We start from the raw sequence: 27315 nt of genomic DNA, 5'->3' as shown, positions 1-27315 counted from the left end.
CATAATGGAAGGTTTATAGGGCTTAAGGATCACAAAAAATAGAGCATCACAAAAACTTAATGTAAAACAGTGAAAATTAAACAGTCAGAAATCTGCAGTTTACTTACTTTATTTCCCTAAGATTAAAGAATTTGGTTGATATAAAATAATAATAAAAAGTACCAAATTAAAGGCTAGGTACAACGTAATCATATGGACAAACACCAAACCCAATAAAAAGCAAGGTAATGCAAAAAAGTACTTACAAATTAATCTTGTAAATTAACTTGGTTAATCTAAACCAATTCTAACTGTATTAAATTATTTAAACAGAAAACAGGCTGACAGAACACATTACTTCTGTAAACAGATACTTGTGAAGTATGCCCCCTCTATTACTTGCTCTCTGAAATCAAACCACTGCAGAATTTTGAAACTGGAAAACATGGACCTACTGGATAAAGTTGAGGAGGTTCCCTGAAGTCCAATTTTGCAAACTCTTGCATATTTTTCAGTGTGAAGTGGACCATTAAAACCAATCTAGTTAAAAGGTAAGATCCCATGAACTCTGGTGTCAGAATGACCTGGGTTTAATCTTGGCTTTAATATTCTTTAGCTGCATGACTTCGGACAAGGACTTAACTCCTTTAAGCTTTCTCCTCTTTACAAATAAATAAGTCTGGCACATAGAAAGCACTAGGTATAAAAACTGTTATTGTAAACTATAATGACAGCAGAACTCCTTTCAAGTAATGTATGACTTGAGGATCCTGCCCTAGACCCTACAAAAAATCATAGAAGACACATAGATGCTGACACTCAGTAGCCCTAAAATTTTAAACAAACAGAATTGACAATAACGCACTAAGGAAAGCAGCCAGGGACTGTTCCACCAGTCCAAACAGCATGGCATGCATGGTGGCTGCCCTCATTTTCATTGCTTTTTGATATTTTTAAAACCGTATTTCTCTCTGGCTTTGTTTCTTCAGCAGAACATACTCCTACATTAAAAGTTCAAAAGAATATAAACAGCTCTGAAGATTTGCACAATAAATTCATTTTTGTGCTTGACACTCTCTTTAAATTCAGATGTGGGCTAATTAGGGAAAAATGTTTGGGAGACAGTATCCAACCCCATGAAATCTCTAGGACACTTAAGTTTTGTGTAACCCCATTCCTGCAATCTACTACACCAGTTAGTTTTCTTCAGACTACTGGTAACAATCTGAAATTACCCTATTTGTTTACCTGATTTCCCTGTGGAGCACAAGCTCCTTGAGGGCAGGAACCTTGTCTGTTTTATTCACTTCCACATGTCTGGCACAAAGCAGGTATCAGGTATTTTTTTTTTACACATTTACTGAATAAATTGGCATCTCCCAAGCATCAAAGACTCCTGCCTGGAGTTTTTACCTCAATAGCAAAAATGGAGTGTAAGCAGTATTATCACTTCAATTCTCAAAATATTTATTCAGTAATTCAACAAATTAGGTCATAATAGCACAAGGTCCAAAGCAAGACTGAGCGTGTTCAAATCCTAGCTCCATCACTTGCTAAGCTGTGTGAACCTCAAGCAAGTTACTTAACTTCCCAGGGCCTCACTTCTCTCAGATGTAAACTGGGAATAATAGTGCCACAGAAGGCTGTTGTGGAATTAAGAGCTAAAAATTATAAACTGCTAAGAAAAATGCCATGCACACAGTAAGAATTATGTGTCAGCTATTACAAGTATTATTACTGTTCCCATCTCTATCCCAAAAGCAGAAAGGAAAAAAACTCTTATGGCTGAGGCCACTCTCTACCTATAAATCACTAATTTTTTTTCAATTTGTAATCCTACCTATAAATCCTTCTCTTGTTGCCCACCCTCCAGTACCTTTTCCTTCAAGAAAGACCTTGACATACTGGCAAGAATAAGAGAAGAAAATGAAAAATCAAACCAAACCAAAGTATATTCAGAGAAATTTTATCCCCCAAATCTTTACAACTGATGTTACCCTCTTGAGAATTTCAGAACTAAAAGACCTTTTAGAGATCTAATAACCATTTCATTTTCCACATTGGTCTAAATAAACTTTATCAAGTTAAACCAACTGGACCAATTTAAACAATAAATAAAACTATCCCTCAACCCTCCCTATGCATCTTCATTGAACATTTTATTTTTAAATACATTAGAGTATTAAAAAATAACTTAATCACTAACAAACATCATCACCACAGATTACCAATGATATCTTGGGTGAAGATCCATTAAATAAAAGAGCATGTCTCTGAGGCTCAGCAGCTCCCAAAAATGACTTTACCAAAGGAAGGGGGAAAAAAAAAAAGCACTGGTTCTAACAAATGACTTAATTAATTACGTATTTATTTATTTGAGTGCATGTGCAAGCAGGAAAGGGGCAGAGAGAGAGAGAGAGAGAGAGAGAGAAAGAAGGAATTGTAAACAAGTTCCGTGCTGTCAGCACAGATCCTATGTGGGGCTCGATCCCATGAACCATGAGATCATAATCTGAGCCCACATCAAGAGATGTACGCGCTACTGACTGATTCACACAGGAACCCAAAATTTTTTTTATAAAGGTACATATGCCAAACAAATTATTTCCCTAAAGATATACTGAATTTTTCAGCAAGCAAATTATTGTTCATCAATGCACCTGAAGTTTCTTATAAATAGCATCAACTTTAGGCAGATTTATAGAAAAACAAAAGATAAGAGAGGGGCACCTGGGTGGCTCACTGGGTTAAGCGTCCGACTTTGGCTCAGGTCAGGTTCTCACAGTTGGTGAGTTTGAGCCCCCTGTCTGGCTCTGTGCTGACAGCTCAGAGCCTGGAGCCTGCTTCAGATTCTGTGTCTCCCTCACTCTGCCCCTCATAGAGAGCTCATGTGCTCTCTCTCTCTCTCTCAAAAATATATAAACATTAAAAAATTTAAAAAAAAAAAAAAAGATAAGAGAGATTAAGGTAACTTTCGAAAGTCACACACAGCTAATGGAATAGCTACAATTCAAGTCCAGGTTTCTGTCTCCAAAAACTCATACTTAATCAGCCTTAACATGCTGCTACACTGGATAGAAAGGCCTGGTTTCCAGCTGCAGTGTGACACTTAAAAGTCATGACATATTGGGCAACTGACTCATCCCATTTAGCCTCAGTGTCCTCATTACAAAATGAGAGGCTAGACTAGTTGACATTTGATTCCTTACAAAGCTATTGTATAACTGTATGTACTAACCATTATCTCCAGCAAACAAGAAAGAAAGCAAAGGAGGGAGGAAGAAAGAATCCATGTCACAGCGCAGAGCCCCATGAGGGCCTTGATCTCACAAATTGTGACATCATGACCTGAACTGAAACCAAGAGTCAGATGCTTAACTGAAAAAACCCAGGTGCTCCCCAATTTTTTAAAGAGCAAAACCCCATTTCAAACAAACCCTTACAAAAAAACAAAACCCAAATACCAAACAAATAAGAGTAATATAAGACTTTATTTTTAAAGTTCAATCTATATACTTACTTATACTTACTTTGTGCATTCCAGCATAGTAGTATACTTACATACACTTACATATACTTACTATTTTGCATTCCAGCATAGTAGTGAGAAAATCCTGATTCACACACATTAGAACTATTAATATTTTCAACTATTTAAAAGAAGTTATATTCCAAGGTCTATGTAAAAAGTACATAACCTAACAACAAAAGGTACAAAACATTTCTAGTAAGTAGTATATTTGAATATTTGTTTTGTGTTTTTAGTGTACTTAAAAATACATACAATTTTAAGACTGTAAAACCTTTCAAGTGTTTTGGAACTAAAGTTAATAACCTATTTAAAACAACTAGCAGTTTTAATCAGGCATGCAACAGCACTTATTATATCTGGAGACAGGAACCTTATTTAATGAGTGATAGTATCCTCAGTACCCATATTTTCTTTTCTTCCTTTTTTTTAATGTTTATTTTTGAAGGTGAGAGAGAGAAAGAGACAGAATGCAAGTGGAAGAGAGGCAGAGAGAAAGGAAAACAGTCCACACAGAGCCCAACTCAGGGCTCGAACCCACGAACTACAAGATCATGACCTCACTGAAGTCGGATGCTTAACCGACCTAGCCACCCATGTGCCCCCCCTCATTTCAAGCATCTCACTTAGAATTTAGTAAGGATTTCACAAATGCTTTTTTTTTTTTTTTTAACACAAGATACTCTATCAGATAAAAATTTCTGTGGGAACAGAGAGCTGACAAACATTTGACTGAGTTGAACCCAGAAAACTACGTAGGATTTTACATTCAGATAAGCTGAGGAAAATTGGTGAGCAAAGCTGTTAAGGAATGGGGGAGAGCTGTGGCCATAGAGTTGAAAGCACACTTTTCAAAGAACTAGGAATAATCTAGTTTGAGAGCTATAGGATGAATTAGCTTAAAGACCACACTGAGAGGACATGGCAGGGTTTGAATTTATGCTCTGTGGAGTCTTCAAGAAAGAACTAGGACCACTGGATGGAAGCTATAGGAATGCATGCACATTTTAACTCACTAAAACGATCATACCTGCTCCAAAATGAACTGGCTTGCACCCCAAGACAGTATACCATCACTGGAGTCACTGCAAGAGGCTGAGTGGTGGCCTGTCTCTAATTCAGCAATACTGAAGACATAATTCACACACAGACCATGATTAACTTGAAGACTTAAATTCCCTCCTAATCCCAAGATTCTGAGTCTGTGATCTAAAACAAGGGTCAGCAAACTAAGCCCTTGGGCCAAATCTGGCCCACCTGTTTTTGTAAATAAAGTTTTATGGAATACTACTCTCATTAATTTACATGGTGTCCATGGCTGCTCTGAGGGCTATAATAGCAGAGCTGAACAGATGCAACAGAGAGTACATGGCCCACAAAGCTCTGGTCCTTCACAGAAAAAGTTTGCTAACCCTTTATCTAAAATACAGCCAAAGACTACTACTTTATGAAAACAAAAACAAAGTACACTATTTGTTCTAAATACTTCCATTATCCACTATTTCAGATACTACTCAGAGAGGATAGGGTAGGTTATGCTGCAGTAACATATGACCCCAAAATTGCAGTGACTTAAAACAAAGGTTTATTTTTCACCCATGAAACATTTCCATCCTCTGCCATCATGTCCATGGAGCTGTGGCTCCATGTTATCTTTATTGACATCCAGACCGATGGAGCAACCTCAATCTAGAACACTGCCAGTCATTGTGGCAAAAGAAAAAGAGGGTATAATGAAACACAAACTGACTTTTAAAGCTTTATCCCCAAAATGATATATACCATTTCGCTCACATTTTGTGAACATGGCCAAATCTGACCTCAACAAGTAAGGAAGTAAAATCCTTACCCAGGGAGGGGAAGCAGATTTTGGTGAACAAAAATACAATCCACCACAGAGTGTATTTGGAAATATTTATGTAAGTAATTTGTCTTCCCTACTTCTACAACCTATACCAGTAGATCTATACTGATGTTCAGCCTAAAAACAAACAAAAAAGCAAAAAAAACAAAAAAATTTAGCAAAAATTACTAAGCAAACAACTTAGTAATTTCATATTTCCTAACATAAATATTAAAACTCAGAATTACTTAAAGATTACTCTCTACTATAAAACATGCCTAGAATAAAAAATCTGAAAATAGAAGAAAATACATCACTCATACATAGTTCTATGCCCCAAAAAACCACTGTAATGTATTTGCTTCTATCATGTTTTTTCCTGTACTTTTCTGTTTGATTGTCCCCTACTTTTCATTTTACATTCTACCCTTTCACATTTACCAAAAATTTTCCTATATTATTATAAATTATCCATTGTTATCTTTTGAATTGTTATTTAATGTTTAATTTACTTTGAGAGAGAGCGCGTGCAATCGAGTGTGCGCACAGGGGGAGAGGCAGAGAGCCAGGAAAGAGAGAATCCCAAGCAGGCTCTGCTATCAGTGCAGAGCACATGGGGCTTGATCTCACAAAACTGTGAAGTCATGACCTGAGACAAAATGAAGAGTCAACTGCTTAACCAACTGAACCACCCAGGTTCAGTTTTAGGTCACCTTATAGATGGTATAATTTATAACTAAGTTTCTATTCTTATACAGTGCTTTGCTTTCAAACAAAACAACATGATTAAGATTATCTTTAATATTAACTTATAATGGAAGGCCAATTAGGCTTATGGCCTTAGAATATAGTCTCAGAAGAATTATTGAGCCAAACGTTATAAGCATATTAAAGTCTCCTCATGTATTTCATAATGCCATTTTCCAAAGCCAGTATACCACCTTACACTCTTGCTCCATCAATGAATGGGTTGGCTATTCTCATCCATCTGTTTATGTATTAGGTATATTCACATAATAATTTTTTGAAATTAAATAAATTTTGCACAAAATTTATCCTGCTTTCTTATACATTTCTCTAATAGTGAAGGTGAACATATATTTACATGTTTGTGACTCAGGTCTATTTCCTGAAATAAATGGTTTCTGAAATCTGCCCTTTAATCTATTGGGATCTGAGTGTTTTATTCCTTATGATTTTGATGGATAAGCTTTTTTCCAGTCATCCAATTTGTTGCAACAAATTATACTGAATAATCCTACCCTCTCCCCCACTTATCTGTGGTTCTTTACAACTTAGAATATTTAAAGCAGTGCTTAAGTGCTAGGCTGTTCTAAGTGATTTATAAATATTAACGCAGTAATTTATAATAAGTACATAATATATATATACAAATGATATCTAATTTACATACCAAATTTATATACAGAGAATTTATTTCTGAGCAATTCTAAACCATGTATCTGCCTATTCTTACACCAGTTACGTCAAGTTTTAAATGCTTATAGCCTTCCATAATAGGTTTTGACATGTCAGAGCTAGTTCTCTCCTCACTGTTCTTCATCATTGCCTTAAGGTACGCTATTGTGGGGGAAACAAAACATAAGTCAGATAATTTGCTGTAGCAGGTTGGCTAATAGCTAACAGTACTAACAACAAGGACAAAAGTATTGGGTTTGAAGAAGTATTGCTATTGCAACAAAAGGATTTCTGGCATTCTAAAAACCCAAACTATTCACCAGAACTTCTTATGTAAAATAATAATGGGTGTTCTTAATGACAATGAAGGCACTCTAGGATCCTAAAGTATCTTCTCAAAGTTTAAAATTATATTCCACAATACTCCTGTAAGTTTACAGAACATTCTATAAGAATGTTTTGAATGCAACTTAAGTTCAGAACTAAAAACAACCCTAGTAAGAGACAATTACACACAGTAAAAGTAGAAGGCATCTATCACAGGACCACAACTTAGGCCTGACGTTCTGCAAGTGAAATCCCACCATAGCAAATAACCACTACAGAATGCAAAAAGAAACACATGAAGACCACTCTCATGTCTCTAGGCTCAGTTTAGAACAGTTTTGGTTATCTGGTTAAAATAAATTCTAAAAACAAACTTTAGGGACGGCTGGGTGGCTCAGTCCATTAAGCATCTGACTCTTGGTTTCGGCTCACGCAGGCCATGATCTCACGGTTCATGGGTTTGAGCCTTGTGTCAGGCTCTGCGCTGACAGTGCAGAGCCTGCTTCGAATTCTCTCTCTCTACCCTCCCCTGCTCGTGTTCCCTCTCTCTCAAAATAAATAAATTTCAAAAAAAATTTATTATCTTGCACAAAAGCTTTCCTTGATACATCTCTAATGAGAAAATATTCATCATGCGCACCATTTCATTCTGTATATCCAAAGAGCTTGATTTAATGTTGGTTGTGCTACATACATGGTAGAAAGAAGTAAACCAAATGGCTGCTTACACCTCCTTTGGTCCTACAGTAGTAATATCCTTCATTATTTCATTATTTCATTTGAGTCTCACAATCCTATAAATTAGAAAAGATAATTTAGCACGGTTACTGATAAGGAAATAGAAAAAAATTAGGTGACTTGTCCATAATCAGTTAGCTATTATGCAGACCCTTTTTGTCTTCTGACTCCCAACTGTTATTCTTCCTCCAGTAGCTATGCTTACTCTCCTGACTCCTTTCCTACCTAACTACCTTAGAGTTACCACATTCAACTATAAGCCACATACACTTAACCAAACAAAAATTGAAGAAAAGATTCAAAAGCCTAGAGAGTCGTGAGTAACTATCAGGTGCAAACACCTATTAGACACTGGACAAAAATACAGTGGGTGGCATAAAATAATACAGTAAGTCTCTCCCATGTTAGAGGTTAAATTCCTATATCTCTGATTTATAAGATCAGAGTCTCACAGAAAATTAAAGAAAGATATGTATTTACAAAAAAATAATTTCTGGAAAGCATACGTTTCTTAATAAAAATTAGATTTTTCACCACTAAATGGGGCTCTTTTCCTAAGACATCACAAGGTTCAGAAAACACCAAAGTAAGGTTAAGGTCATTAAAGTTTTCAAACAAATCCTTATCACTTGAAATGTAAGCCTGTCATACTTGCATATTCCCTTGTTCATTTTGCAATGCATGCCAATATGTTTGCCTGCCCACCTATTTTTTCACAAATCTCAGCAGTGCCAAAGCCGTTGGACCTGGTCTTTTATCTACATATTGAAAAAAGTACAAAATAACCAGAACACCTCTTGCCATATTAACTGTCCTGATCCCACTCAACAGAAGATAGCAATTACAGTTCACAAGATTTGGTACTAGCTCACTCTGGGAGCTTTCACCAAAATAAGCATGCTCAGGGCCTATCTCCCAGAGATTACAATTCAGTAAAAGCCTACAATGTAGCCTATTTCTTAATTAAAAGCTATAAATTCAAGAAGACGGAGTTGAATTAACATATGAATGAAAAGATTTTAACAGTATGATGTACAAATACAAAACCCTGTTATTCACTCATTTACTCAACTAATATTTATTAGCCATCTTACAATGTACCAGGCACAGCTCTAGGCCACTGGGATATAGCAATGATCAATAAAAACTCATCTCTGTGCTCCATGGTAGTACTTCTATTTCACTGGGCAGACAGAAAACAAGTCAAATAAATGATACCAGTTCAGGTACAAATAAATTCTATAAAGAGAAATACAGCTGGACAAGGGGTCACGAAAGCAATTGAAGGGTAAGGTACACCTATCTTGGATAAGTGTGGTCAGGGAAAGTCTCAAAGGAGATGACATTTGATCAGAGATGTGAATGATGAAGACCTGGGGACATCAGATGGAATAGCAAATTTAAGGCCCTACAGTGCTACCTCTGTAGCCCTCATGTTTATCTAGGGGCTACTACATAAAATGGGCTTTCTGACTCCAAAAAAACTTAAAACATAAAGTAAGACCTGACAATATAAGACTCAGGTATCAAAATAAATGTTTCTAGTAGTGCTGCTATGAAATTTAAATACTATGGACTGGCTTAGGAAAGGAGGCAAAATCTAATTTAATCTGAGTCTTAATGGATGGGTAGAATTCCAGTTCACAGTAGTGAGGAAAGCAGCTTTTCACAAGAGGCAAAAGCACAAATGGAAGCGCAGAAACAAAAGTACAAAGAAAAAACCTAAAACATCAGAATAAGCCCAATGACCAAAATTAGAGAATATAAAGGTGAAAATGTACATTACGATCAGGACAAGAATGCCTTTACCCTTCCTCATTTAGAAAATTCCTCTTTATCCAGACTGGGCTTAAAAAGTCAATCCCTTTATGAAGGATTCACTAACTCTCAAAGGCAGTAACTTCTCTTCTGTGTTGCCATCCACGTTCCTCTGTACCTCTCAGAGATTATTACTCACCACAAAACCCACATTATTCATCAACCAGCATCTCTGTTCAAACCTAGTTACTAACACACAAGCAGCATAGAAAATACATTTGTTCAATCAATTAAGGTGGAATAAAATGGGATGGAAGGTCCACAGACTAGAAAACTCAACAGAGTAAAGACATCAATTCTCCTTAAACTGATCTACAGGCTTAATGTAATTCCTATCACAATCACAACAAGGTATTTATTTTATAAACAAAGACAACCTTATTCTAAAATTTATATGGAAAGGCACAGGCCCTAAGAATAACTAAAACAATCTTAGCAAAGAAGAAAATGGAAGTATCATTCTACTTCATGTTAAGGCTTACAATACAGATAATCAAAAACCAGGTGGTACCAGTGAAGAGAGACATGCATCAATATAATAAAACAGAGAATCCAGAAACAGACCCAGATACGTCCAACTAATTTTTGATAAAAGTGCGAAAGTAATCTAATGGAGGAAAGATAATATTTCAACAAGCAGAACTAGAGCAATGGGATACCCATAGGCCACCAAAAAAATAAGTAAAAATTAACTCAAAATGAATCATGAACTTAAAACTATGAAATTTTTAGAAGAAAACAGGTGAAAATCTTTGGGATCTAGTATTAAGCAAAGACTTTTGAATTGAAAACACAATCCATAAACGTAAAGATCCATAAACTCAACCTCATGAAAATTAAAAACTCTGCTCTACAAAAGACCATGTGAAAAGGATGAAAGACAAGCTACAGACTAAGAGAAATATCTGCAAACCACACATCTGACAAAGGAGTAGTATCTGGAATATATAAAGAACTCTCAAAACTGAAGAGAATATAAAACAAATTAGAAAATGAACAAAGATGTGTACAGAGTTTCACTGTCAAGGACATACAGATGGCAAACAGACGCATCAAAGGATGTTCACGATCAGTCATCAGGCAAATAAAAATTAAAAGCACAATGAGACAGCACTACACATATTAGAATGCGTAAATTAATTTAAAAAACAAAAACAAAAAACCAAATTGTCTTTACGAAATGCTGGTGAGGATGCAGAGCAATTGCAACACAAATAAAAACCACAATGAGATAGCAGGACACACCTATTAAAATGCTTAAAAAACACTAAATGCTAACAAGAATGCAGAGAAATGGGTCACTCATAAATTGCTAGTGGGAATATAAAATAAAATAGCACAGCCACTGAGAAACCATTTGGCAATTTCTTTAAAAAACTAAACGGGCAACTACTGTATGTATGACTTAGCAACAGCTCTCATGTTCACACAAAATCTGTACACAAATGTTCAGAGCCAAAACCAGAAAATAATCCAGATGTTAAATTATTTTTAATGTTTATTTTTGAGAAAGAGAGAGAGAGGAAGAGACAGACAGAGCCTGAGCAGGGGAGGGGCAGGGAGACACAGAATCTGAAGTAGGTCCCAGCCTCTGAGCTTTCAGCACAGAGCCCGATGCCTGGTTTAAACTCAAGAGCGGCGAGCTCATGACTTTAGCTGAAATGAGACACCTAAGTGAATAAGCCACCCAGGCGCCCCAATAATCCAGATGTTCTTAAACAAGTAAATGTTTAACTGTAGAACACTCATATAATGGAATACAACTCAACAATAAAAGGGAAAAAACTACTGATATATACAATGTATATGAATCACTAGAATATTATCTTAATTTAAAAAGCTAATACTAAAAGGTTGTATACAGTATGTTCTTTTATGTAACATTCTTGAAATGAAAAAAGTATAGAAATGGAGACTAGGTTAGTAGTTAAAAGGACTAAAATGAGGCTGAGAGCCTTTTGTCTAAAAGGGCAACATGAAGAATCTTTGTGGTGTGGAAACATTCTCTATCTTGAATGTATCAATGGCAATTTCCTGGTTGATACTGTACTATGGTTTACAAGATATTACCATTGAGATAAACTGGGCAAATGGTTCATAGTATCTCTGTAGTATTTCTTATAATGGCATGTAAATTTACAATTACCTCAAAAAAAATTTTTAATTAAAAAAACAAAAACAAAAACAAAAACAAAAACAAAAACAAAAACAGGATGGAAGGTGAAGAAGTTAAAGAATCTTTTTATTAAATTAAATTAAATTAAATTAAAGAATCTCTTCTTTAATTCAACGGTAATTGGTTTGCAAAGGATGGGAGTTAACAGAGAGAAGTTCAGGTGGCACACCTGGGAGCTTCAAAGGAGTCAAGAAAACTTGGAATGTTGGGTGCCTGCGTGGCTCAAGCGTCCGACTCTTGGTTTCAGCTCAGGTCATGATCTTATGGTTCTTGAGTTTGAGCCTCATGTCGGGCTCCGCATGGGCAATGCAGAGCCTGCTTAAGAATTCTCTGCATCTCTCTCTTTCTCCCTCTCTCTGCCCCTCCCCTGCTTGCTCTCTATCTCTCTCTCAAATAAACATTAAAGAAAAAGAAAACCTGGAATGTTAGTCTATGGGGAGCATGATTAAGAATCAACAATACAGCATTTCCTACTTCTCTTACTGCAGCTAAAGCACTAATTGACTCTACTGCTAATTCATTACACAGAGGCTGTTGATTCTTTTATCTACAGAGTATTCACTAAAACTGAAAATATTTCTAAAAAAATTGTATCATCACAACTTGCAAGTCCCTATGAAATTCAACATAATGGAATTTTACTTGTAGAATTATAATAATGTTATCCAAGCAACAGTAAAAATTATTATCCCTATCCTAAAGAAAAGGATAGGGAAAAATAATGAAAAGGATAGGGATAAAACTGGGTCCAAATAAAATGAGTCCAAAGAGAAAATGTCTTATGGTCACACAAAAATTGGTAACAAAAATAGAATCAGAATTCCCGATTCTCAACCATGGGAGTGATTACTATAGCTTTTATTTTCTCCCTCACACAAAGGATCTCTTTCTTAATAATGAATAAGGGTACCCTCGTAAACTGGGGACTTCCGTAACTGGCTAATATAACAAGCGATGTTTCTTCTTTTTTTAAAAAACATTTTTAATCTTTATAATGCATCTCAGGAAAGTCAGTGGAACCTGAATGTTCCAGGATACTTAAGCAGAAAAGTTGCATGTTGTGAACTTTCCCAGAGCTGCACCAGCATTCATTGTGAGGTAACATTCTTAGACTAAAGATGCCTGATAAAACTCAACCAGGAAAACGTTTTCAGTTAATTAAAACTTAATTTTAATTCAATAAATATTTCCTGAGTGGTTAATGCCCAGAGACACCAGGATACAACAGTAATGAAAATGTGAAAGTGTTTCTCTCGCTCTTATCCAGTAAACAGACAACTAAAGAAAGATCCAATAAATGCTAACAAGCCATAGCCCCAAAGGAGCAGAAGTCACCTATCCCAGTAGGAAGACAATCAGACAAGTTAGAGGAAGTGATTTATAAAGAGACCTTAAAGATAAGTAACACCCCGCTGAGAAGCAAAGAGAGAGACATATAACAGAATGACACAAATATTTATAGCCATTCACTTAAAAAAAAATAAATAAAGTGATCTTAAGAGAGGAATTCTCAAGAGATGAAAACTTTAGTAATAAAAGCTGACAGCCAACAGACAAGTGATAACTGACTTTACAGACCAGAGAAAGAGAAAAACCTAAGCTGGCTATGTGGAAGCACACAAGAGTCTGTTTGGTGCCAGTGAAAGCAAGAGAAACTCATGAAAAAGAGGCACTGGGTATCTCCAAAAGAGGTCATGTGGATAGGTTCTGAAACAAGAAGTTTATAGTTTAAATTTTGTTTAAGAGACAAATTAGAATTCCAGATGTCCTCTCCCACCCAAAAAGAAAAAAACTATCCTGTCCCTTCCAGGGAGTAGACTCAATAACAAAAGGAATACAGGAAGGGAGAAGTGGATATAGGGGATGAAAAAAAAAGAACAAGATTAAATGAAATTCTGTTTTTTAAATTGTGAGAACTGTGGCCTCTTTCTTCTCCAAGCTAGGTTTATATACCCTTCTCTAACCAAAATTCTGGGAAATCTAACACACACACCACACCCTCCTCCCCCATCAGCTCAAAAGGATCTATGCAAATCCACCGATGAAATGGCCCTACCAGATGCCACTATACTGAAGCTCACAGTGTACATGTCCCACATATGTGTGATGAGCTTCCAATCAGGTGGTTAAGAAAGAAGACTATTTTTAACCTCATTTGGCTTTTTCAAACTTGATAAAAATTAAAATAAAAAACACAATGGCAGGTATAGGTGGGATGAAAAGGAAATGTCCAAGACAATAAGCGGAGGTTTTTATCATTTTTATATACAAGATAACTAAAAACAGAATTTAAAGCAAATCACACTCATCTTAATGAAAGTACATGCCAAAACAGGATACCTAAAAAGTAAAAAGTACTCAACCTGTATATCCATTAACATAAATGGCAACTCCACTAAAAATTGTAGATGAAGTTCCATCCTTTTGTAGAGCAGCATCTGACCGAAACTGTTCCTCTAATTTCTGGACCTTGGCAGCCATATACCCACCCTGGAATTAAAAAAAAAAAAAGTAAACCAGTTACAAAGGTTGTATTTTCTAGTCTCCCCCCCCCCCCCCAATTTTAACAGAATTTACATTAAAAAGAAAAGTACCTTATTCTATGCTAGTGACCAAGGTATAATGACATAGGATATAATTATAAATATTCACCATAAGGCAAGGCAATAAAAAAGGTTTTTCTATCAACTCAATTCTTAATTATTTTATCACATTCTTATAACAGTTACTTTAAAAGTGGGAAAAGGTAAGACAAGAATAATGAATTTAATGCTACAAAATATTGTTCTTATCTACAAAATCAAGCAGAAGTTACACAGAAGTCTAAACCAATTAAAAATTTGACAAGTGGTCAGTAACAGTGTATTTTCAATTGGTTTCCACTATCTTCTGAATACAGGAAACTTAGAATTAGTAATTTAAAGCAAAATGAAACAGTTCAACAAACGAGTACAGCTCTCCATACATGTAGATAATACAATAAATGATTCAGTGGCCAAATTCTGGATCTAATCAATCTACTTGACAGCAGTAATAATTTTCACTAGAGAACATCAACCTCGGAAAGAACATAAAAACATTATTTTTGCTAAAGACCTATACAAATCTATGAACTTAGCTACACTTTTCCTGAACATTAAACTTAATTATGTGATAATTAAGCTTAATTATGTGAATTATCGATTGTTTTTTGATTTTACTTTACTGATAAAGAACTATCCATTAAATCTTTAAAATACAGTCATAGAAATCTTCAAAGTAGTACTTATTTCCTCCAAAATGGAAATTATTTTGCTGGTTTTGATTATTCAGATATTACATGCTCATTGTGGAAAAAAATTTTTTTTCAGAAAATATAAAGAAAATGTAAATTAGGTATAATCCCATTCACTGTTAATGTTCTGGGATCTATTTTTAAATTTATTACTATGTCTCAGAATATGCACATTTTACATAAATAGGATCATAGAGAATAATCCTTTATGAAACAAGATTTTAGTCAAGGCCATCTCCAGTTAAGAAATAAAAAGCTAAATAATGGCTGAACAGTGTTCTACTGCACAGTGATAATTAACTTGACCAATCCTCTACTACAGTATATCTGGTATTTTCTGTTTTTCAGTATTACTAGCAATGCTGCAATAAAATTATCACAAATAAATATTTGTACACCAGAACATTTATTTCCTCAGGATAAAATAAAGTTCGGGTGTTAAAAAGTTTAAACAAGCTTTCAATACATTGTGAAAACTCAGAAGAGGTGGTATCTAGAGTGATTTACAATTTTAAAAAATGCCTTAAACCACACTCCAACCTACAAGAACGAAAAATACCTAGACAATTAAATATAATTATTTTTATTCTTTTAAAACACACCCATTTTTCCCAGCCATCATTTTCAGCTCGCCTCCTCCCTCCACCTCGTCTCATGGTGGAGCGTCTGTATTAAGGGGGGAAAAAAAAAACTGTCAATTTTATAACGTAATACTAATTGACATTTTATTTCAAGTCAAGAAAAATGACAATTTAAAATAAACTCAAATATTCAATTTGTGAAAGTTAAAAAACTTTTCCCAAAGCATAACATTCTCCTGCTTCACAAGTGAGATTTGTACCTAAAACACCCTTCTATAGATAAGTATGTTTAAATTATAACTATTATAAATTTTTTATAGCAAAAACATTTATGCATTCCTATGCACCAAATCTAATACACACTTGTGTAAAACATCACCACATTAGACTAACATGGCCATGCTTGTTAACATTAATTAGTATTAACAGAACCCAAGAAAACATTTTCCTTCATGAATTGTCTTCTAATATGGCTCTTAAACTGGCTTTACTATTACATACTAGACACTTAAGAGTACAGTTTTAGTGTAATTCATCTATTATGCAAAAACTCCTAAAAGAAGTCAATTAAAGCAGCACATCTTAAGGGAGATAATGTAGAAGGATTATCACTTATCACAAACTATTAAACTGGCATTCTCCTTAAGGCTACACTTGACCCACTATGCTGTTAAACCACCCAAATGACCAAATAATGGCTTATCTCAAGTGTTAGGTGCCTTAGTAGCTAGCAAGGTTATCAAATGGTTCAGAAGTCAAAGCAGGCACTAAATGAAACTCCTTATAAAACTCGTCTAGCTATACGGCTACATCTTGAGACCCGACTGCATTATCCTTCACAAAACTAACTCGCCCTCTATTTAGGTTATTTTTCTTCTACTACATAAGTTAATATCAATTAATATGTTACAGGAGAAGCTCTGTACATTACCCAAGTCAAATTAGCTGTGATATGGTTTATAAGAATTTGTTACTGAGTGAAACCTTAAAATATGACACTTTAGACACACACATAAGCATTTTCTCTCAAATATTTCTATACTTGATATATTGTGCAATGTAGTTTTTCCTTGCTGACATTTATATTATGAATGTTTACTGTCAGCTTTTAAAAGGGGCCTAAAAGATATGTAGAGACCTTCTCTTAAAAAGGTAAGTCCAGGGGCGCCTGGGTGGTTCAGTCGGTTGAGTGTCCAACTTCGGCTCAGGTCATGATCTCACAATTTGTGGGTTCAAGCCCCGCATCAGGCTCTGCGCTGACCGCTTGCTAAGAGCCTGGAGCCTGCTTCAGATTCTGTGTCTCCTTCTCTCTCTGCCCCTCCCCCGCTCACGCTTTGTCTCACTGTTTCTCAAAAATAAATAAATGTAAATAAATAAATAAATAAGTCCTATAGAGAGATAAGGGGCATGAGCAAAGAGCTCTGTGAACAAGAGGCAACGTAATTAATCCAGAATAGGGGATGTGGATGCTGGCAGAGAAGATTTGGTGTTGTTTTCAGTTTGACAAAGGTAGGGGCATGGCTACCCAATGTGTTCATTATGAGTCCTAGAATTGCCATATTGTTCTGCTAAATACTTCTATTTTCAAGAGGTACACTTTGGGGCGCCTGGGTGGCTCAGTCGGTTAAGCAGCCGACTTTGGCTCGGGTCATGATTTCATGGTCCGTGAGTTTGAGCCCCGCGTCGGGCTCTGTGCTAACAGCTCAGAGCCTGGAGCCTGTTTCAGATTCTGTGTCTCCCTCTCTCTGACCCTCCCCCATTCATGCTCTGTCTCTTTCTGTCTCAAAAATAAATAAACGTCAAAAAAAAAAAAAAAAAAAAGAGGTACACTTTGTCCAGTCCCTCAAGACTTCTCCCCTTATCTTAAAGGAGTAGGGGAAATGTGTTAACACAAAGTTCGTGACTTCGTATTAACTTTGAATCTATACATCTGCTCTTAATAAGTAAAGAGTCTGGGAGTTCTGGCCCTTGTATGTTAGGAATGCTCACAAAAATTAAAGGGAACAATTAATCAGCTAAATGAAAAGTAAGTTAAAGAATATATTATTCATTTAAGATCTACTGGGTAACTACTGCAAAAGGCCAATATGAGAAATCCTAATCAGTGGTTTCATGAGGGTAGGAGAGTATGAAATAAAGTTGTAAGTTAAAAAAAATTTTTTCAAGCTTCTTCTATTTCAAAGTAATAAAGCTATCCCAGACAAATGCTTAAGCTTTGAAAAAGTAAAAGACTGAAATTAGTAATTTCTTCATTTCAACTAATTTGAGTACAGCAAACTCCTATTGATTGATTCAGGATTCAAATAGACTGACAAAAAAGGGAAAAAGAAGAAACGTTTCATTTTATACATTCAAATTCTATTTTTGAGAAAAACCCGTAACAAGTAGTTAACTAGGTTATTGGGATCAATCTTCCTGGTGAGAAAGAAGAAAACTAAGCAAAACATTATTTTTTAAAAAACAAAATAATGAAAAATTACTGGGCTCAGATTTAGAAGATGACAAAGAAACCCTGCCAGCTCACCTGTCCTCCCCAGGTTGGGACAGCTTTTTCCTCTGAAAGCATGTGGCAATTGTAACAGTCTGGGCAATGTTTCTGAACAAACACAGCACTAAGGGAACAACAGTTGGAATTCAAGGGTCCTCCAAGCATATATATCTCCACACTTGGGATTAGAATCCTAGGGGTAAGTAAACTGGAAGTAGACAAACCAAATTTTGCCAAAAATGTAGCCTGCCTTGGATTATTTCAACCTCTGAAAGTAAATTAGATGATCCTAAAGAACACAAATACATGGAGGTCAAATAACATGCTACTAAATAATGAAATGGGTCAACCAAGAAATCAAGGAGGAAAAATGAAAAAATACATAGACACATGAAAATGAAAACACAATGGTCCAAAATCTTCAGGATGCACCAAAAGCAGTTCTAAGAGGGAAGTTTATAACAATACAGGTCTACCTCGAGAAGCAAAAAAAACTCAAATAAACAACCTAACCTTACACCTAAAAGAGGTAGAAAAAGGAGAAAAAACCCAAAACCAGTAGAAAGAAGAAAAAATAACAATTAGGGCAGAAATAAAATAGAAACCAAAAAAACAACAGAACAGATCAATGAAACCAAGAGCTGATTCTTTGGAATCAAGTGTTTACCCAGACTCATTAAAAAAAAGAGGGTGCCTGGGTGACTCAGCTGGTTAAGCATTCAACTTCAGCTCAGGTCATGATCTCCCAGTTTGAGTTCAAGCCTCATGTCAGGCTCTGTGCGGACAGTTCCAGGCCTGCTTCAGATCTCTTTCTCTCTTTCTCTTTCTCTTTCTCTTTCTCTCTCTCTCTCTCTCTCTCTCTCTCTCTCTCACCCTCCCCTGATCACTCTCAAAATTAAATAAACAAACATTAAGGGGCGCCTGGGTGGCGCAGTCGGTTAAGCGTCTGACTTCAGCCAGGTCACAATCTCACGGTCCGTGAGTTCGAGCCCCGCGTCAGGCTCTGGGCTGATGGCTCGGAGCCTGGAGCCTGTTTCCGATTCTGTGTCTCCCTCTCTCTCTGCCCCTCCCCCGTTCATGCTCTGTCTCTCTCTGTCCCAAAAATAAATTAAAAACGTTGGAAAAAAAAAAATTAAAAAATAAATAAATAAATAAATAAATAAATAAATAAATAAATAAACAAACATTAAAAAGAGAGGGGGGGTACTCAAATCAACAAATTTAGAAATAAAAGAGGAGAGGGGTACATGGGTGGCTCAGTCAGTTAAGCATCTGACTTCAGCTCAGGTCACATCTCGCAGTTCATGAGTTTGAGCCCTGTGTCAGGCTTTGTGCTGACAGCTCAGAGCCTGGAGCCTGCTTCAGATTCTGTGTCTCCTAATCTCTCTGCCCCTCCCCTACTCACACTCTCTCTCAAAAATAAATAAACATTAAAAAAATTTTTAAAGAAAGAAAAGAGGAGAAATAACACTACAGAAATATAAAGGATAGTTAGAGAAGATTATGAAAAATTAATTATAAGCCAACAAATGGGACAACCTAGAAGAAATAGATAAATTCCTAGAAACAGTAACTTCTCAAAACTGAATCAGGAAGAAATAGGAAATGTGAACAGACCTATTGCCAGCAATGGAATTGAATCCGTATTCAAAAAACTCCCAACAAACTGAAGTCCAGGATCAGATGGCTTCACAGGTGAATTCTAGAAAACATTTAAGGACGAGTTGATACCTATTCCAAAAGCCAGAAGAGGAAGAAAAGCCTCCAAATTCATTCTGTGAGGCAGGCATTACCCTGGTAACCAAAACCAGATAAAGATACTACAAAAAAAGGGAACTACAGGTCAGTATCTCTGATAAGCAAAGATGCAAAACTTCTCAACAAAATATTAGCAAGCTGAATCGACAATATGTTAAAAAAAAATCATTAACTATGATTCATAATGGGATTTATCCCAAGTATGCAAGGGTGGTTCAATATTCACAAATCAATCAACGTAGTACATCATATTAACAAAAAAAGGGAAAATCATATGATCATTTCAACAGATGCAGAAAAAGCATCTGACACAGTTACAACACCCACTCATGATAAAAATCCTCAACAAAGTAGGCTTAGAGAGAACATACCTCAACACAAAGGCCATATATGAAAAACCCACAGTTAACCTCATACTCAATGGTGAAAACCTGAGAGCTTTTTCCCCTAAGATCGAGAACAAGACAAGGATGCCACTCCCACCACTTTTATTGAATATAGTACTGGAAGTCCTAACCACAGCAGTTAGGTAACAGAAAAAAATAAGAGGCATCCAAATTGGTAAAGAACAAGTAAAACTTCCATTATTTGCAAATGACATGATATTATATATGGAAAACCCTAAAGACTCCACCAAAATACTACTAGAACTGATAAATGAATACATTAGGATTGCAGGATACAAAATCAATATACAGAAATACATTGCATTTCTATATACTAATCATGGAGCAAAGAGAGAAATTAGTAAAATAATCCCACTTACAATAACACCAAAAAATAAAAAAAAATAAAATAAAATACCTAGGAATAAACTTAACCAAGGAGGTGAAAAACCTATACTCTGAAAACTATAAAACATGAATGAAAGAAACTGAAGATGACACAAAAAAATGGAAAGATATTCCATGCTCATGGAAGGGAGAACCAATATTGTTAAATTTCCATACCACCCAAAGCAATCTACAGATTTAATACAATCCCTAGTAAAATACCAACAGCGTATTTCACAGAACGACAACAAATAATCCTAAAATTTGTATGGAACCACAAGACTCTGAATAGACATAGCCATCTTGAAAAAGAAAAACTGTAGATATCACAATTCCAGATTTCAAGATACACTACACAAAGCTGTAGTAATCAAAACACTATGGTAGTGGGATGAAAACAGATACAAAGATGAAGGAACAGAAGAGAGAGCCCAGAAATAAACCCATGATTACATGGTCAATTAATCTTGGACAAAGGAAGCAAGCATGTGCAATGGGAAAAAGACAATCTTTTCAACAAATAGTGTTGAGAAAAATAGCAACATGCAAAAGAATTAAACTGCACCAGTTTCTTACACCATATACAAAAATAAACTCAAAATGGATTAAAGACCTAAATGTGTGACCTCAAACCATAAAAATCCTAGAAGAGAGCACAGGCAGCAATTTTTCCAACAATGGCCATAGCTACATTTTTCTAGATAGGTCTCCGGCCTCAAGGGAAAGAAAAGCAAAAATAAACTATTGGGACTACAACAAAAATAAAAAGCTTCTGCAAAGCAAAGGAAACAATCAACAAAACTAAAGACAACCTACTGAATGGAAGAAGATATTTGCAAATGACATACCTGATAAAGGATTAGTAATACCAAAAAAATCCCAAATAATCCAATTAGAAACAGGCAGAAGACATGAACAAACATTTCTCCAACCACAAACATATACACATGGCCAAAAGACACACGAAAAGATGCATAACATCACTCATCATTAGGGAAATGTAAATCCAAACCACAATGAGGTATCAATTCACACCTGTCAGAATAACTAAAATCAAAAATACAAAAAACAACAAGTATTGGCAAGGATGTAGAGAAAAGGGATCCTTTGTGAACTGTTGGTGAGAATGCACACTGGTGCAGCCACTGTGGAAAACAGTATAGAAGTTTCTTAAAAAATTAAATGATTTTTTACAATAAATTATATGATTTTTAATCAATAAATTATATGATCCAGTAATTCCGCTAGTGGGTATTTACCCAAAGAATATGAAAACACTAATTCAAAAAGATACATGTACCCCTATGTTTACTGCAGCATTACTTAGAAGAGCCAAATTATGGAAGCAGCCCAAGTGTCCATCAACAGATGAATGGATAATGATATCTATACACAACGTAATATTATTCAGCCATAAAGAAAAACGAAATTTGCCACCTACAATAACATGAATGGAGCTAGAGTATTAAGCTAAGTGAAATAAGCCAGTCAGAGAAAGATAAATACCACATGATTTCAATTCTTATGTGGAATTTAAGAAACAAACCAAAAAGAGACAAGCCAAAAACAGACTCTGAGAACAAACTGATGGTTACCAACCAGAGAGGTGGATGGGTGAAATAGGTGAAGGGGATTAAAGAGTATTACTTACCATGTAATGTATAGAATTCCTGAATCACTATATTGTACACCTGAAACTAATATAACATTGTACATGAACTACACTGGAATGATAATTAAAAAAAAAAAAAAAAGATGATCTGGAATGCTCTAAACCATCTGGCAGAAGCAATGTAAACCCTGTACAGGGAACGACAACATCCTAAACACATGTTTCTGAAAACTATTTTGAAAATATAAAGTCTGGCATACAAATAAAAATAACCAGGCACACAAAGTAGTAAGATCACATGAGTGAGAACCAACAGAAACAAAGTAAACAGACCTACAAAGACTCCAGATACTGATTTTTTTTAAATATATGAAATTTATTGTCAAATTGGTTTCCATACAACACCCAGTGCTCATCCCAAAAGATGCTCTCTTCAATACCCATCACCCACCCTCCCCTCTCTTCCACCCCCCATCAGCCCTGTTTGTTTCCAGATACTGATTTTAACCCAGTTAAAGATTAACTATGCTTACTATGTTCAAGGAAACAAATAAATAGCTGCCATGGGTGGGGAAAACAGATTTCATTCAAAATATTCAAAGGAGGACCAATTACATAAAGGCTGTCTTTTCAACAGAAACAATAGTGCCAGAAGACTACACTGAAAGAAAATAATTACTTAGAATTCTATACCCAGAGAAAAATTCAGTCAAGAAAGAGAACATAAAGGTATCTGGGGCAAATTAAAAACAGAAGCTAATGCCACCAGCAAACTTGAACTGCAGGAAATCCTAAAAGATATCCCTCAGGTAGAAGAAAATATTAGCTTGCAAGATCAAAAATACAGGAAAAATGTAGCAAGGAAAACAATAAATATCTGGATTAATCAATGTTAAATACTGACTAAATAAAAGTGCAGTAATGACAGTCAATCTGTTATTTTTTGTAGAATATACAGCACAGTGGATCAAAGAATTATGAATAAAAGAGTAGAAGAGGAAATGTTTCTAGTACAGGCTGTGCCACTAACTGGTTTCACTGATCTCTGGTACATCTCCATTTCTCTGGGTCTCAATTACATTGCAGGGTCTTTAAGAGGTTTGGGTAGTTGACTACTAGATTTACCATAAATTGAATTTATCTGAGAACAGCAGAGGAATTCCAATTTGGGAAACTCCTGTGGTAGCAAGGTATAGGCAAGCCTGTTAAGGGTTTGGGGCGGGCTGTATTTATGGGCAAGGATTGTAAAGAGGGGGAAGCCCAGGTGGAATCCAAGCAGTAAGTTCACTGGCTTGAGGATGGGGAGAGATTTTTGGCAGACATTCATTGGTCAGGAGAGGTCTCCATCTTCTGTAAATCAGGCATTTACAGCAAATCAGTGCCTCAGTTCTTAAGTTCATTCCTCTGAGGGCACATGCCTGAGATTCTCCATTTCAAATCCTCTGGTTCCATTTTAGATTAAAATTCTTCCACAGTTCCCTTTTGTACTCCATACAAGACACACAGAAATATTTTCAGAAATTAAATATAAAAATTAACATTATATCCATATACTTCAGCAACATACTTAAATTTGAAATTACATTGTGTAACAGTTTTGATGCTCTACATTTATTTATGCAGACCTCCTAGACTTATTCAGAAAAGACTTAAGGCAACCAGTCCTATCAAATTCATTTAAATAATATGTATAGACCAAGATGGCCTGTGACAGTGGATTGGGGTAAAAACCTAACTAAATCTGGTGTTTGCTACATACTGGGAGTAGCAATTCATCAGCCCTGTCACTGTTGTAGACAACAGTAGTATAACTCTTCTTTTGTCAGACAAAGATGCTAGATAGTTCAGTAGACAGCTGTAGATTACTTCTCATAGCATAGGTAATTATGGCATGTAAGAAATAATTCAGATGTGTATAGGAGAGACCACATTAAACTACCTATAGATCAAAGCTAATGGAATATTACTGTGTATAAAGCACTATATTATACTAAACAGTACTGAGATAAATAAAATTATAGACATTTTTATATAAATTTTAAAACTTTACAATCTAAAAGGAAATGAGCACCAATTAAGGAAATACTAACTAGCCCTACAAACGAACTTAAGAGGAAGATTTCATGCAGAAGAGTAGGGAGGACAAAAAAACAAAAACAAAAACAAAAACAAAACCAAAACCTGGACACAAAGAAAACTACATAACCCACATCTAAGATGCTGGCAAAGAGCAGTAACAGACCAACCTGGCATGCAGCAAAGCTCCCTGACAACCTAAACTGTAAGGTCAGTAAGAGACAGGAAGGTGACAGGTGAAGGTGACAGACAGGTGACAGGAAGCAAGTAATAAGTAGGCTTATCAGACTTCTGTTCATATGTACACAGCACCAAAGATTGTTCATACTTCACTTACTTCAGTTAAACCCACACTCCTCTCCTTTCTCATACTCAAAACATTGCAGAATGAATATATGAAGAATATACTATGTATATAAAATAATTAATAATCTTGCATATGATAGAAAGTCAACAAGTTCTTATTTAATAAAGAAAATAAACTTCTATGTAGGAGATAAAGCAAGGTAGAAATAATAATGTCTCTAGTATAATGTACCCCAGTGTATCTATATTTAAAACTGTACCTTGTATATTTAATCTTATGTTTTTTATTCTGTGTTTTTTTTTTAAGCTTTTATTTTTAAGTAATCTCCATACTCAACGTGGGGCTCAAACTCATGACCCTGAGATCAAGAGTCACATGCTCTACTGACTAAGCCAGCCAGGCACCCCTATTTCTCTTATTTTAAAACATCTTTCCAAAGAATCACAGTCAGATTCTGTGTTTAACAGATAGAATATACGATATGCTCCCTCCCCCCAAAACGGTACACAGACCAGATTAGCAAATGATACACACTTTTGATGCTAACAAGAACCATCCAACAGGTGGGATTAAATGTAAGTCATTTAGGGGGTTCTAAACACTACAGTGCTTTCTTTGTAGTGTGAAATCAGGAAACAACATAAAAACCTATTTGTGGAAAGTGGTATGCCATGAAGTCAGGGCTTATGTTTGTGCTAACCAGTATAGAGCTTCAAAAAGAGGCACCTATGCCTCTCAAGACAGATTCAGGGGAATAGTTCTCCACTCCAGATGACTGATTTGTTTCTTCAAATAGGACTTCCCCTAGAATGGAGAACAGTAAGTCAGGACACCACAACTTGACAGAAATAACCCTTAAAAACAACACACATGCTCTGTTCTTATCTTCTCTGTTCCAAGCATCCTTCTGACTTACAACATGTCCTCTTGACTAACCCTGCTCACTAAGAAGAGAATGCCCTTTATCAACAAGTCATCCAATTATCAAGTCACACTTATAAATAAAAATTGGCCTTCTAGATGAAACTCTTGCCGACTACGTTCCCAATCTAGTCCCACGACCTTGAGGAAAGTGATAAATGTTTCTGAAACTGTAATACACAACCTAAAATAAAACCTATGTAACCTATGGACTTCTCCTTATCCAACAGCATCAACGCCGAAGTCAGTTGCTGGGTTTTTAAAAACTAGTTAAAAAATGGATAAAGAATGAACTCATGTATCCAAAAGTACCCTTATCCCTAGCATTTAGGGTATGCCCCCAATAAACATTAGCTGCTATTATACTAATCTACTGCACCAAGTCACAAAGTGAAAATCAAATGAGACCACATGTATGGAAACTCTTTGAAGATTATAAAGTACACAATATCATTATTTTAAATGTGCTATCCATGGTGTACAACATAATGGAAAGAGCAATATATTTAGCGACACAAGACCTGGGCTTTAATCCCAGTTCCACCACTGCCTATCTGTATGACTTGGGATGAATCCAAGAGCACTGAGCCTCACATCCGTTCACCTATAAAGCAAAGTTTGACCGCTAAGTGCTCAGTAGAATCCCTGTGGAACTATGCACTGCATATATGGGATGAATGTGGTAGGGAAGAAACAAAAGTTTGGGGCAAAACAACAATCATGTAAGGTTCCACTCTCTAAAACCACTTTAATTTTGGCAACCCTGCTTTGTAAGTTTTAAATTATCTGAGGTCTGAATAAGAAAAAAGCTCAAATTGAAAAAGACTGAAAACCAAAACTAATGAACTAAAAACTAAGTCTGAAGACTTCTGGCTGTGTTCTGTGTTCCCATATGTGACTACAAAAGAGGGTGGAAATGTTCCACCCCCTGAAAGATTCAAAAGCTAAAACTCACCTATTAGACCTCAAGTAATAAAATTATAAAGACCAACAAAATGAGAGGCTGTCAGTGCAGTCATGCCCACCCTCCAGTGTCAACACAGACTAACAGCTAGCCAGGTGAGGCACGTTTAAGGCAAATGGGACAGCAGCTATATCTATACTGAGCTCGGGGACCCTGAATGCCTTGCAATGCTAAAGATTTCCTGACTCTTCCATTCTCTTAACAGGGGTATTAAAAAATCCTATGAAGAGTCTCATGAAGGATCTACTTATTAAAAAATATATCAAAATTACTTATTCATACCTTTCCCCTAACTTTATTTCATCTTTTGCTGGAGCACACAGTTCACTCTGGACTTCCAATATGCATTTAAGAAGCTACTCAAATCCTGCTAAAACAAGAAACAAACAAACAAAAATTCATTCTGTCTTCTTTACTATGATTACTGGGACTTTGACATCTACCCACGGAATGATATTAATCACCAAAAAAAATCATTTTCATGCAGAAGTGATATTTCATCTATTTCCTGAAGAATTATTAACATTACAGGGTTCTAAACACACACCAGCAAAATCTCCACAACATATCAAGGAACTGCCCAAATACATATTCATTATTAGTGTTAATCTGTTGGTTATAGGTCTGTAACTCTAAAATACATAGGCTATTAAGTAATGAAACTGACTCTGAGTGGTTTTTACATAGTCTCATTACTCTAGTCATATGTACATGTATGGGTTTATCTTCATT

The 27315-nt window shown here is 35.7% G+C and overlaps 1 protein-coding gene across 8 annotated transcripts in view; it reads right to left on the bottom strand.

Moving 5' to 3' along the window:
- The window catches only part of REV1 (REV1 DNA directed polymerase), a 92128-nt gene that overhangs the window by 46676 nt on the left and 18137 nt on the right, over positions 1-27315 (bottom strand). For 3 of the 8 annotated variants that reach the window (XR_008417814.1, XM_053890593.1, XM_053890594.1), the window contains exons 2-3: positions 15706-15769; positions 14193-14319 (exon numbers count right to left, since the gene is read on the bottom strand). Coding sequence is in view for 2 of the 8 variants with exons in the window: in XM_053890593.1 (XP_053746568.1) it covers positions 14193-14319; positions 15706-15759 (181 nt within the window). In the remaining 6 variants the exon portion in view is untranslated. Of the gene's footprint in view, positions 1-1227; positions 2154-2207; positions 2232-7737; positions 7892-14192; positions 14320-15705; positions 15770-26865; positions 26954-27315 lie in introns of those variants that run through there. The other 5 variants (XM_053890595.1, XM_053890597.1, XM_053890596.1 and 2 more) reach the window with 5 other exon arrangements.

This window comes from Panthera pardus, unplaced genomic scaffold (assembly GCF_024362965.1).
Source record: "Panthera pardus isolate Hobbes unplaced genomic scaffold, ASM2436296v1 HiC_scaffold_25, whole genome shotgun sequence".
NCBI lineage: Eukaryota > Metazoa > Chordata > Mammalia > Carnivora > Felidae > Panthera > Panthera pardus.
Note: the sequence above shows the minus strand (reverse complement) of the source record. Positions and strands in the feature narration are given on the sequence as shown.